This window comes from Portunus trituberculatus, chromosome 49 (assembly GCF_017591435.1).
Source record: "Portunus trituberculatus isolate SZX2019 chromosome 49, ASM1759143v1, whole genome shotgun sequence".
Taxonomy (NCBI): Eukaryota; Metazoa; Arthropoda; class Malacostraca; order Decapoda; family Portunidae; genus Portunus; species Portunus trituberculatus.
The window spans coordinates 15,365,709-15,378,208 of record NC_059303.1 but is presented as its reverse complement, the minus strand read 5'-3'; the positions used below and the strand labels follow the sequence as shown (position 1 = coordinate 15,378,208).

The following is a 12,500-nucleotide window of genomic DNA, read 5'->3' as shown; positions in this document are numbered from 1 at the left end:
CATCACACCTCTTGCCCTTTCCTTACCTCCATAAGTTTTTTCTCCCTTTCTCGCTTTCTCTCTCTCTTTCTCGCTTTCGCTTTCTCTCAGTCTCTCTCTCTCTCTCTCTCTCTCTCTCTCTCTCTCTCTCTCTCTCTCTCTCTCTCTCTCTCTCTCTCTCTCTCTCTCTCTCTCTCTCTCTCTCTCTCTCTCTCTCTCTCTCTCTCTCTCTCTCTCTCTCTCTCTCTCTCTCTCTGTCCTTTTCCCTTCGCCCTCCCTCCCAAACCCTCCCTTAGCCAGCTCTTACTCCCTCCCTGACACCTCTCCCTGTTCTTCTCACCCTCTCTACCTCTCCCTCCATGCGTCTTTCTCCTTCGCTCTCCCCCCAGCTCGAGCCACGCCAGGCCTCAGTAAATAAGAGTCCTGGATGATCTGAACCAAAGCCGGGACCAAGTCAATATTGGGAACTCAAGACGCTAGATGTCCCTTGGATGGTTGTGGCTGTGCTGGTGGCGGTGGTGGTGGTGGTGGTTATAGTGGGGGTGTTGAAAGTACTAGCGGTGATGGTAGTGCTTTGTTTTTATATAAGAGGGAAAACTGGTGGAGTGTATGAAATATTAAAGGAAAACGACCACTTACATGCCAGCCCCCGAACAGGACAAAAGAATGGGATAAATGACTTGAAGTTTTGTTAGGGAAGAGGTAATGGTGGTGGTGGTGGTGGTGGTGGTGATGGTGGTTGTACTAGATGGGGATATGGTAATGGTGACCCTACTGGTGTTCAAAATGATTATTCTAGTGCTGATGGTGTACTGGAGGTAATAGTAGTGATGATAAAGGTGATAATGGTGATGAAGAGTGTTTGAATATTTAGTCAATGTCGAATCATCACAATTTATAACTGTTTCTCTCTCCTCCTCCTTTATCTCCTTCCTTCTCCATTATCATCCTCCTCCTTTTTTTCGTATTTTCTTCCTTATTTCCTCATTTGTACATCCTTCATTTTCTCGGCTCAAGATTATCTTCCCATTTTTCTCCTAACCTCCTCCTCCTCCTTCACCTCCTGCCTATCATCGTTTCTCTGTCTTCTATCTATTTCTCTCTCTTCTCCCTTCCCTCCCTCCTCCCATCCCTTCTTCATCCTTTGCCCTTAGTCGCTTACCTGTTCTTCTTCTCTATTTTTCTCTCCTCTCTTTCCTCCCTTCTTCCATCCCTCCTTCATCCTGTATTTCTCTCTCTCTCTCTCTCTCTCTCTCTCTCTCTCTCTCTCTCTCTCTCTCTCTCTCTCTCTCTCTCTCTCTCTCTCTCTCTCTCTCTCTCTCTCTCTCTCTCTCTCTCTCTCTCTCTCTCTCTCTCTCTCTCTCTCTCTCTCTCTCTCTCTCTCTCTCTCTCTCTCTCTGGAATTTGTCTCTTTCTTCCTTCATCCTTTATTTCACTCATTATTCTTTCCTCTCATCTCTTCCTTCTTCCTTCTTCCTCTATTTCTCTCCTCTATTTATCCCCTCTATTTCTCTCTCATCTCCTTTTATCTCTCTTTCACCTTTTACATTCCTTATTTATCTCTTCTCTCCTCATTCCTCCTCCATCTTCTCTTTTTTTTTCTCCTCTAGTCTTTTTTCTTCTCTCTCCTCTCTTCTATTTCTCTCTCTGTCCTCTCTTCCTTCTCTCCTTCCTTCCCTCCTTCATCCTTGTCTCGCCTCTCAAAGGGACGCGTCTCGAGCTGAGCTGATGATTTCTGCCTCCATAAAGAGTGATTTGCATGTGTCTTTCCTCGTAGCTTTTACATTTTTTTCTTATTTTTTTTCTTGTCTATATTTTTCCGCCGTTAGTTCTTCGATTTTAACTCTTGGGTAATTTTGTCCATGTTTTCATTAGTTGTTGTTATTGTGAAGTGTTGGTGTTAATGCTGGTTTCTTTATTATTATTATTATTAGTGTTTTTGTTGTTTGTGGTGGTGGTAGTGTTGTTACTATTACTACTACTACTACTACTACTACTACTACTACTACTACTACTACTACTACTACTACTACTACTACTACTACTGCAACTACTACTGCTACTGCTACTGCTGCTGCTGCTGCTACTGCTGCTACTGCTACTGCTACTACTGCTACTGCTACTACTGCTACTGCTACTGCTACTGCTGCTGCTGCTGCTGCTACTGCTGCTGCTACTGCTACTACTGCTGCTGTTACTGCTGTTACTATTGCTACTACTACTACTACTACTACTACTACTGCTATTACTTCTACTACTACAGCTACTACTACTACTACTACTACTACTACTACTACTACTACTACTACTACTACTACTTTCATAATTGCTATCCTCATTACTATTATCATGAGTGCTTTTCAGTAACAAAAAAAATATTAATTAAAGAAGTATTATTTATTTTTTTGTGAAACGACTTTGCTTTAGTATTATCAAATCTCTCTCTCTCTCTCTCTCTCTCTCTCTCTCTCTCTCTCTCTCTCTCTCTCTCTCTCTCTCTCTCTCTCTCTCTCTCTCTCTCTCTCTCTCTCTCTCTCTCTCTCTCTCTCTCTCTCTCTCTCTCTCTCTCTCTCTCTCTCTCTCTCTCTCTCTCTCTCTCTCTCTCTCTCTCTCTCTCTCTCTCTCTCTCTCTCTCTCTTTCCTAACCCTGTTCCATTCTTCCCTCCTCACTATTTTTTAATGTTTTTTTTTTGTCAATGTTTCCTTCATTTTTCATATTTCTCCTTTTCTTTCCTCCTCCTCCTCCTCCTCCTCCTCCTCCTCCTCCTCCTCCTCCTCCTCCTCCTCCTCCTCCTCCTCCTCCTCCTCCTCCTCCTCCTCTTCCTCTTCCTCTTGAATTGTATATCGATCACTTATTTGAGCCACCGCGCAACCTCTTCTTGGAGGAGGAGGAGGAGGAGGAGGAGGAGGAAGAAGAAGAAGAAGAAGAGGAAGAGGAGGAGGAGGAGATTCTTTACTTTCCTTCTTACTTTTATTTAGGCTTCTGAATTGTTTTGTTTTACTTTTTTTCTTTGTTTACTGTTTTCATTTAGCTTTTTACAACATTATTGACGTGTGTGTGTGTGTGTATGTGTGCGTGTGTGTGTGTGTGTGTGTGTGTGTGTGTGTGTTTGTGTGTGTGTGTGTGTGTGTGTGTGTGTGTGTGTGTGTGTGTGTGTGTGTGTGTGTGTGTGTGTGTGTGTGTGTGTGTGTGTGTGTGTGTGTGTGTGTGTGTGTGTGTGTTTTATTGTCATGTTGAACGATATAATTACAGGAAAATGGCCACTTGAGTCTAGGTAATTGCAAGTAAAAATAACTCTCTCTCTCTCTCTCTCTCTCTCTCTCTCTCTCTCTCTCTCTCTCTCTCTCTCTCTCTCTCTCTCTCTCTCTCTCTCTCTCTCTCTCTCTCTCTCTCTCTCTCTCTCTCTCTCATTACATCATTTTTTCACCTATTTTTACCTGAGAAAACAATGGCCTGACTTGAAGATAATGGGAAATAAAGGAAGCGGGCCTCAAATAGTTTTTCATTAAGGCAGAGTTGACCGGAGAGGACACTTGAAGAGATGAGGTCAGTTTTACTTAAGAAGGCGTGTTGATACTTAATTTTAGGAGTCTATGGTGGAGTCAAGGCGGTTGTTTTAAAGCTGCCTCTTTATTCCCTTGCTGTGTTTAGTAGTGTGGGAAACTCTCTCTCCCTCTCCTTTCTCTTCTTCCTTCCCCATTGTCTACTACTACTACTAGTTTGTAAGGCTCTGGGTGTTTTAGGGGTACTGTTTTGAAAGTTTAGTGGGTATCGTAGTATTAGTTCTTTCAGTGTCATGACGTGTTTTTTTCATATTTATTCTGCTTTCTATTTGGTGACTTTACACAACTTCAGAAACTTATGTGGGGATTGATATAGTGAAGATTCTGGCCATTAGTTGCTTAACCTTCATAAAATCTTTCCTAATGTAAATGAAATCGTCTACTCATGCCCAATATTCGTAATAAAGATGACTTCCAGTAGTGAAGGTGTTAAAGTGGGTAATTTGAGTAGATATTGATAGATAAACAGAGATAGACAGTCAGAAAACAGGTAGAGATACATACAGACAGATGGACATAAAATTTTATGTGTTGTGATGATGTTTCGTAATGCAATGAAGGTGCACTACATGATTTCAGCGACATATCAATATTGAATTTCTTCAGAGTCTTGAAATTCTTGCAACACATGTCTGTATTCAGAAACGCCTCTCACAACGACAACTTTCCAAGGCCACAGACACAATTACCCGGATTTGCAAGACAGTTTCTTCTTTAAATTAACCAGAAATTCTCCCAATCTATAACCAGAAACATAAAAATACCCTTGAAAACACAAGTATTTTCAACTCGAGCCCTTGGAAAGCAGCGATGGTGAGAGAGCAAAGCGTTTCAGAATACTGGCCACATCACAAGGGAGGCTGGAAACGAGTACATTGCGTTGAGTGGGGAACATTAACCCTGAGCTGCAAAATGGTAAAATATTTCTCTACTGCTTTCAAGGTCTTGTATAAATGTACTAGCGAGCGTTGAGGGCCAGCCAATCAGCTCTCCAAGTGATCACTGGTAAGAAGTGAACATTTAACCCTGAGCTGTGCTGCGATCAGATGTTTGTCTGTTATGTAAATGTAACGACCATCACCTAGAGTTTTGTATTTCCATCTTCCTATGACTTGACTTCTTTTAACACTGAGGTCCCAAAATATTTGTTCTAGATTTTTTGGCTCATTCTACTGATCTTTAAAGAAACTGGCCATCAAGTGGGCGTTTTTTTTCATGTTACCCTTGGCCTGTTTCCCTCTCGCATAAAAAAAGTCTAACAGTCTTGACGTGTAGTGCAAGTGTAGGGGTGAGCACTCAGAACCAGCCACTCACCTCTCCAGGAAGTAAGTGTGTAGACTGATCAAGACACCAAAACCTTCAAGAACAGGGGATAAAAGACTCCTTCTCTTCCCTTCATCTTTTCCCCTTCATTTCACCATTAACTTAGTGATTAGTGAAATCAGATTATTCTCTCTCTCTCTCTCTCTCTCTCTCTCTCTCTCTCTCTCTCTCTCTCTCTCTCTCTCTCTCTCTCTCTCTCTCTCTCTCTCTCTCTCTCTCTCTCTCTCTCTCTCTCTCTCTCTCTCTCTCTCTCTCTCTCTCTCTCTCTCTCTCTCTCTCTCTCTCTCTCTCTCTCTCTCTCTCTCTCTCTCTCTCTCTCTCTCTCTCTCTCTGTGTGTGTGTGTGTGTGTGTGTATGTGTGTGTGTGGTTCACGTCACTCACATTTTCTCCTCTCTTCTCCTGCAGGCTTGCCGGAGGGGCTGCGTCCTTGCCGGTGGTGGAGACCCGCAGAGTGGCGCTGGGAGGGGAAGGAGGAGGCACGCGTCTGAACCAAGTCCTCCTCCTCTGCCTGCCTCCTGGGGCGAGATCTGAGGACGCGCCACCTGTGTCTACTGCAGGAGGTGGCGAGGGAGAGGTGCCTTGGGGATGGAACTTGATGGGCACTTTGGATTTGCGTGGAAGACTTCTACTGGACGCCTGGGATGTGGATACTGAAGGAGATGCGCCCCCCGAGGAACACCTGGCTGAGGACACCCCCATTTGGCACCTAGATTACCTGCACCCGAGTCTCAGGTGAGTGTGAGGGGTTGGCTGGAAGTCATGTGAGGTGTTTCGTCCAGCGGTGAAATATAGAGACGTTTTCCCTCGCTGGTTTTTATTGTTTTGTTGGTTGGAGTCGCCGTGTTGTGTTTTGTGTGTGCCCGACGAGAATACGTGAATAAAATGCCTGGGTGTTGCTATTCCACTTCTAGGCTTCACTTGACGAGATTTTTTTTCTATTTTTTTTTTTTTTTTTTCATTTTTCGGGGTCTCTCTCTGTCTCTGTCTCTCGGTCTCTGCGTCTTTCTCTCTCTCTCTCTCTCTCTCTCTCTCTCTCTCTCTCTCTCTCTCTCTCTCTCTCTCTCTCTCTCTCTCTCTCTCTCTCTCTCTCTCTCTCTCTCTCTCTCTCTCTCTCTCTCTCTCTCTCTCTGTCTCTCTCTCTCTATGTTTTTATCTTTCCTCCAACGATTTCATATTTCTTGCCAGCTATTTTTTGTTCCAGCTATCTTTCATTTTTGTATTAACTTGTTTTTTCATTGTTTTTTCTTTCTTGTCTATTATTTTTTTTCAAAGTTCAACATATATATTTTTTTCACTAGTTCTTTGATTTCTTTACAATTTTTTTTTCCTAATTTCTTTCTATCTTTAAATTCTACTCATTACCCACTATTCTACCTTACCTACCAGTCTTTTTCATCCTTTCCCTATTCATATACCCCAATAATATACAATCCTTCACTTCGTACTATCACCTTTACCATCCAAACCTCCTCCTTTAACTCAGTCCTTTCCTTCCTTCTTGACATTTTTCTTTCGTGGAATAGGGGAAGCTGGCCAAGGACATCTAAGAAACATAAAAAAAAAGCTCACTTGATTCCCAGTTTCCCATAAAGATTGAGAGAATTAGTCAAATATTCTGGGACAAATATCTTGAAACTTGTACCTCCAACATAGCCATCCTTCCATTTCTTCCCAGCAGTGTTACGAAGCTTAACAAAATTTCCGCTCTCCAGATACCTTTTCCCCATTACTGAAGCTGATAATTGCGTCTAGGAGTGCTCGTAGATGGAGGTGACGGCTGCTGGGGGAAGAGGGAGAGAGGGAGAGGAGGAAACACGACTAAACAGAATAGATAGGGTGAGAGTAATGGGAAGGAGGTGAAGAGTAGCGTGAAGGAGAAAGTGACAGGTAGAAATGAAGATGAGTTTGTGTGTGTTTGGGAGGAAGGGAAGGGGAAGGAAGGGTGGGGGAGGGTGTTGAGGTGTAAGGAAAGTGATAGGTAGATAGGGGTGAGGGTGACAGGTGAAGATTAGTGGTCAGCATGTAAATGGAGCACTATTCGTTTCACTTCACTAGAGAGAGAGAGAGAGAGAGAGAGAATTTAAACAAGTGTGGAGATAAATTGTGCTTATTTTTCACTTTCTGCTTCTCTTTATTTTATTTCTTCCTAATCTTCATCTCGTATTATTTATTTTGTTCATGTGTTTCTTGAATTTCAACTCTTTATTATATTTACAGTCAGACACTTTCTCTCTCTCTCTCTCTCTCTCTCTCTCTCTCTCTCTCTCTCTCTCTCTCTCTCTCTCTCTCTCTCTCTCTCTCTCTCTCTCTCTCTCTCTCTCTCTCTCTCTCTCTCTCTCTCTCTCTCTCTCTCTCTCTCTCTCTCTCTCTCCTATTTGCAGTTCATCGTCTATTTTCACTGGAGCAAATATTTGTCGTCTTTCATATTCCTCATCTTGCGGGAGTCAAGACGCCAGTTTATTGACACAGAATATTGCCTAATTTCAGCCATATTTTTTCCTCTCCTGTCTTTTCCTCCCTCCTCCTTTTTTTCTTTTTCCCTTCCTCCTTCTCTCTCTCTCTCCTCCTTTTCCTCTTTTTCCTTCTCCTACTGCTTCTCTCTCTTTCCTCTCCGCTACTTCGAATATTGTTTGATTTTCACTTTTTTTTTCCTCTTCGTGTTTCTTTCCCTCTTTTTTATTTTTCTCTCCTTCCTCCTTCTCCTTTTATTCCTCCTTCTCCTTCCAAATGTTTAGACTGTATTTCATCATTTTCCACTTTTTTTATCTCTTTCTTTTGTTTTATTCATTTTAATCCTCCTTTACTTTCCTCTTTTCCTCTTCTTCCTTTCTCTTTTCTTATTCTTCTCCTTCCCTTTGCTTAGAAATACTGTAACGTTTCCTCCTTTTTTCATCTTTCTTACCTTCCTCTTACTTTTTCTGTTTTCATTTCCATGACTTTACAAATTGTTGATGTGATAAAGTAAGGAAAAAAATGAAATAATTGATGATAAAAGAGAGACACACACACACATACACACAGAGAGACACAGAGAGAGATAATCAAGAGAGCACTTAGGCAGATGGACAGACAAAATACGACAGTGAGACAGACAAACAGACAGAAAAATGAAAAAAAAACGAAAAAACTCAAAATTTCTCTAAGGTAACCACACAAATTGGGATACAATAAGAAAATCAAGCCGCTATTGACACACACACACACACACACACACACACACACACACACACACACACAGCCTCCCTCGCGCTGAGTGACCGCAGGAATCCAACTTTCGCTCGGGTCATTCTAAAGGTCACCAAGGTCACCTCATAAACCCTTGACCAAGAGATTCACAGGGCTAAAGAGATCCCGTGTGTGCGTGCGTGTGTGTGTGTGTGTGTGTGTGTGTGTGTGTGTGTGTGTGTGTGTGTGTGTGTGTGTGTGTGTGTGTGTGTGTGTGTGTGTTTTAATCTCGTCTCTCTCTCTCTCTCTCTCTCTCTCTCTCTCTCTCTCTCTCTCTCTCTCTCTCTCTCTCTCTCTCTCTCTCTCTCTCTCTCTCTCTCTCTCTCTCTCTCTCTCTCTCTCTCTCTCTCTCTCTCTCTCTCTCTCTCTCTCTCTCTCTCTTTGATGCAAGTTTGTTCTTTACTGTAATATATTCAGAGAGAGAGAGAGAGAGAGAGAGAGGCAAGCTAAACCCTTTTGTCCACGCCAGGGATTGCCAGGTTACCGCAGGTCTTGCAGGTAGCTCAAGCCGGCAGGTGAGCAGGTGAGCGGCCAGGGGCGACACGATGGCTTGCTAATCGCCCTGAGAACATGACATTTCTGATCATTTGAGGGAAAAAGTAGGAAAATTTGTCCAGAAAATATAGTGTAGACTTTCGCCACTCGTGTGTGTGTGTGTGTGTGTGTGTGTGTGTGTGTGTGTGTGTGTGTGTGTGTGTGTGTGTTCAGGAATAAAAAGAAATGCGTATAGTGTTCTGTTGTGTTTTTTTCTCTCTTTCTTTTTCTCTCTGTCTGTGTCCCTTTTTCCTAAATCTTTTCTTTTCTCTCTCTCTTTACATGCACCTTTTGTATCCATTTTTTTTCACCTGTCATTTTTTTCTAAACTTTCCCTCCTCCTCCTCCTCCTCCTCCTTCGTTTTTTACTCTCTCTCTCTCTCTCTCTCTCTCTCTCTCCTTTTTTATTGAAACTGGATTCTGTGTCATTTTTATTGTGGTTGTGAGTGACTGTAATTGCGAATGTGTGTGTGTGTGTGTGTGTGTGTGTGTGTGTGTGTGTGTGTGTGTGTGTGTGTGTGTGTGTGTGTGTGTCAGGCGGCCATTGATCACACATACCCCCATATGAAAAAAATATCCTGACTGCACGACTTTGGCAGCGAGCTATTGAGGCTAAAATATTGAAGTGTTCTGGGGCGGCCGTGACCTGAAGCTGCTGTTGGGCTTCACACCGCGGCAGACTAATGGTGCCTCGTCTGCCCGTTTGTCTAACAGCCTTGTTTGTTGTGTTCCAGCTACGACTTGGCGGGCAACCGAGTGCTGGTGTGGCTTAGAAGTGACAAATCCTCCTTCTCCTCCTCCTCCTCTTCTTCCTCATCCTCTTCCTCCTCCTCTGCCTCCTCTTCTTCCTCGCTCTCGTCCTCAATTTCCTCTCCCATCACGTCACCTCATCCCTCTCCTCCGCCACCTCCTCCGTCATCCCCCACTCCTCCGCCACTTCCCTCCCCCGTAGTTGTATCTCCTCCCTCTCTCCTCTCGCCCGGTCTATACCATGCGACCCCCTCTGTCCATCCTCGTAAGAGCGCTCCAAGTTTGCCTGTCGCTTCTCATCTCTCCATCACTTCTATATTTTTCCCGACCACCGCCGCCTTCCACCCAACCTCACGCCCCACTACTCTCTCCATCTCCTCACTACCACCTCCTCCATCTTCCTTCCTCCACCATCGCTTCCACGCCCCCTCAACACCCCCACCTACCTTGAAGACTCCATCCAAACCATCCTCACCATCTACACCACCCTCCTTGCCTTCCATCACCAGCCCGTCACAGCCGCCGCCACCACGCAGCCTCCGTCACCTGTCATCACCTCAACGTCAGTCCAACTCAAGGCTCTTGGCAGTTCTACGATGTGCTTCTCCGTCAAGGCCCTCCAGTAGCCCACACCGCCTCGCCTCCTCCGTCGTCCACGTCCTGGAAGGTAAAACTCTGGAACTTTTGAGTAACTTTTGTAACTTTTCGGCTGTATTAAGGAGACACCGCCGGCGTGCTGAGCGGCGGAGAGTTTGAGGGAAACGTGTTTGTTGTCCGATTTCTTTTTTTCATGTCTCGTTTCTCTTCGCCTTTACTCCTTAATTTGCTGGTTCAAGGAGTATGATGAAGATAGAAAGAGAGAGAGAGAGAGAGAGAGAGAGAGAGAGAGAGAGAGAGAGAGAGAGAGAGAGAGAGAGAGAGAGAGAGAGAGAGAGAGAGAGAGAGAGAGAGAGAGAGAGAGAGAGAGAGAGAGAGAGAGAGAGAGACAGTGTGTGTGTGTGTGTGTGTGTGTGTGTGTGTGTGTGTGTGTGTACGAGAGAGCGAGAGAGAGGGACAGAGAAAGAGAAAGAGAGAGAGAGAGAGATGGAGTGAGATTGAGAGTAGATTGCACTAATTACCATGAAATATTTGCCGTTCCTCAGAATTATCGATTCCTCAATTATTCAAAGGGAAGAAAGCGATGTGAGCTTTAAATTTGCGTCTATTTAAGAGAAAAATTGAAAGGTAACACCAGCTTATTTACACCCCACCTAACGATGCATGTGACTGTCTATCTTCACTCATCCAGCCACTTGTATTAGTATTTATTTGCTTATTCGCCTGTCTATCTAACCATGTGTCTATGCAAAGTTAGGTGTGTTCTCGTATCTGTTTTACCTATTACTCATTACTCGGGCAAGACACTCATTTCAGTAACTACCTATGTATATCAACTTTTCTGCTTACCCATCATCTATATATACTATCCTATCTGCCACATCTATCACCGTAACTAATCTTATCATATAAAAGTACCCACATTTGTTTTACTCTACCTCCCTATCTCTCCCTATTTGTCACTTATGTATCTACCTATCAGCTTAGATGTACTCGTATACCCATTATAACATGCATTCTTATACCTATCTATCTCTTATCTACCTATCATCTTTATCCAGCTATCTAGATCCACTTAAGCATGCCGTCTTATACCTATCTGTATATTTGCCTATCACCTTTATGCTGCTATCTAGGCCCATTTAAGCACACCGTCTTATACCTATTTATCTCATTGCCTCTTCCTCATTTATCTACCTATCACCTTCGCCACCTATCCAGCTATCTAAACCCAGCTAAAGATATTCTCTTATACCTTTCTGCCTATTCATTAGTGTATAAAGCCACACTCACCTGTCTACCTGCCTGTCAGTCATTAGGCAGTCACTCATCTGTCATTGGTAGCAACATGATCCCCAACAGATGAGTAGAATCCCTCCCTTCACAAGTTGCTGGAATATTGAAGCAGCGCCACGTCCTCATAATAATTGCATGTTAAAAAGAATGCCCCACGTACAAGGATTTAGTGTTATTATTGCCTTTTTTATTATCATTGGTGTGTTGGTATAATTATTGGTATTATTATTATTATTGTGGCTGCGATCAATGTTTGTTGTTATTAGTGTTTGAGGCCGTGGCTTTAGTACGAGACAGACTGATTAGTTACGCACGCACACATACACAGGCACACACACACACACACACACACACACACACACACACACACACACACACACACACACACACACACACACACACACACACACACACACACACACACACACACAGATACATAAAAGAAACAAAGCCAGAGAGATGTATATAAAAAAAAAATATTGAAAAGTAAAAAAGAAGAGTAAAAGGAAAAAGAGAAACCATCCTTTTCTATCCCGTAAACTACAATCAATTTCAGCAGATCACACGATGCAAATCCTCGGCTGGAGAATAAAGGGAGGGTGAAAAAAAAACGCGTATTATTAAAAGCGAGTGTACCTTTCAATAGCGTGGCGGGCGAGTGGCGGGGCGTGTGGCGAGTGTGTGGCTGCACTGACCGGTGGTGGCAAATGTATGAAACACCGCCAAACACACCTGAACCGAGCCTTGTGGGTGACAGGTGTGAGTGTGAGACCTGACAGGTATGTTGGGTTATGTAGCTGCCCGTGGCAGCCGCTCTCTCTCTCTCTCTCTCTCTCTCTCTCTCTCTCTCTCTCTCTCTCTCTCTCTCTCTCTCTCTCTCTCTCTCTCTCTCTCTCTCTCTCTCTCTCTCTCTCTCTCTCTCTCTCTCTCTCTCTCTCTCTCTCTCTCTCTCTCTCTCTCTCTCTCTCTCTCTCTCTCTCTCTCTCTCTCTCTCTCTCTCTCTCTCTCTCTCTCTCTCTCTCTCTCTCTCTCTCTCTCTCTCTCTCTCTCTCTCTCTCTCTCTCTCTCTCTCTCTCGTGTGTGTGTGTGGTAGTTGGTACAGATGATAGTTTTAGTAGTAGTAGTAGTACTAGTAGTAGTACTAGTAGTAGCAGTAGCAGTGGTAGTAGTAGTACTAGTAGTAATAGTGGTAGTAGTAGTAGTAGTAGTAGTAGTAGTAGTAGTGGTGGTA

The 12,500-nt window shown here is 43.6% G+C and overlaps 1 protein-coding gene across 4 annotated transcripts in view; it reads left to right on the top strand.

The window, feature by feature from the left end:
• LOC123499351 (Down syndrome cell adhesion molecule-like protein Dscam2) overlaps positions 1-12,500 on the top strand; it is a 210,437-nt gene that overhangs the window by 114,953 nt on the left and 82,984 nt on the right. For all 4 annotated transcript variants that reach the window (XR_006672958.1, XM_045247250.1, XM_045247249.1 and 1 more), the window contains exons 2-3: positions 5,273-5,599; positions 9,361-10,043. Coding sequence is in view for 3 of the 4 variants with exons in the window: in XM_045247250.1 (XP_045103185.1) it covers positions 5,463-5,599; positions 9,361-10,043 (820 nt within the window). In the remaining variant the exon portion in view is untranslated. The remainder of the gene's footprint in view (positions 1-5,272; positions 5,600-9,360; positions 10,044-12,500) is intronic.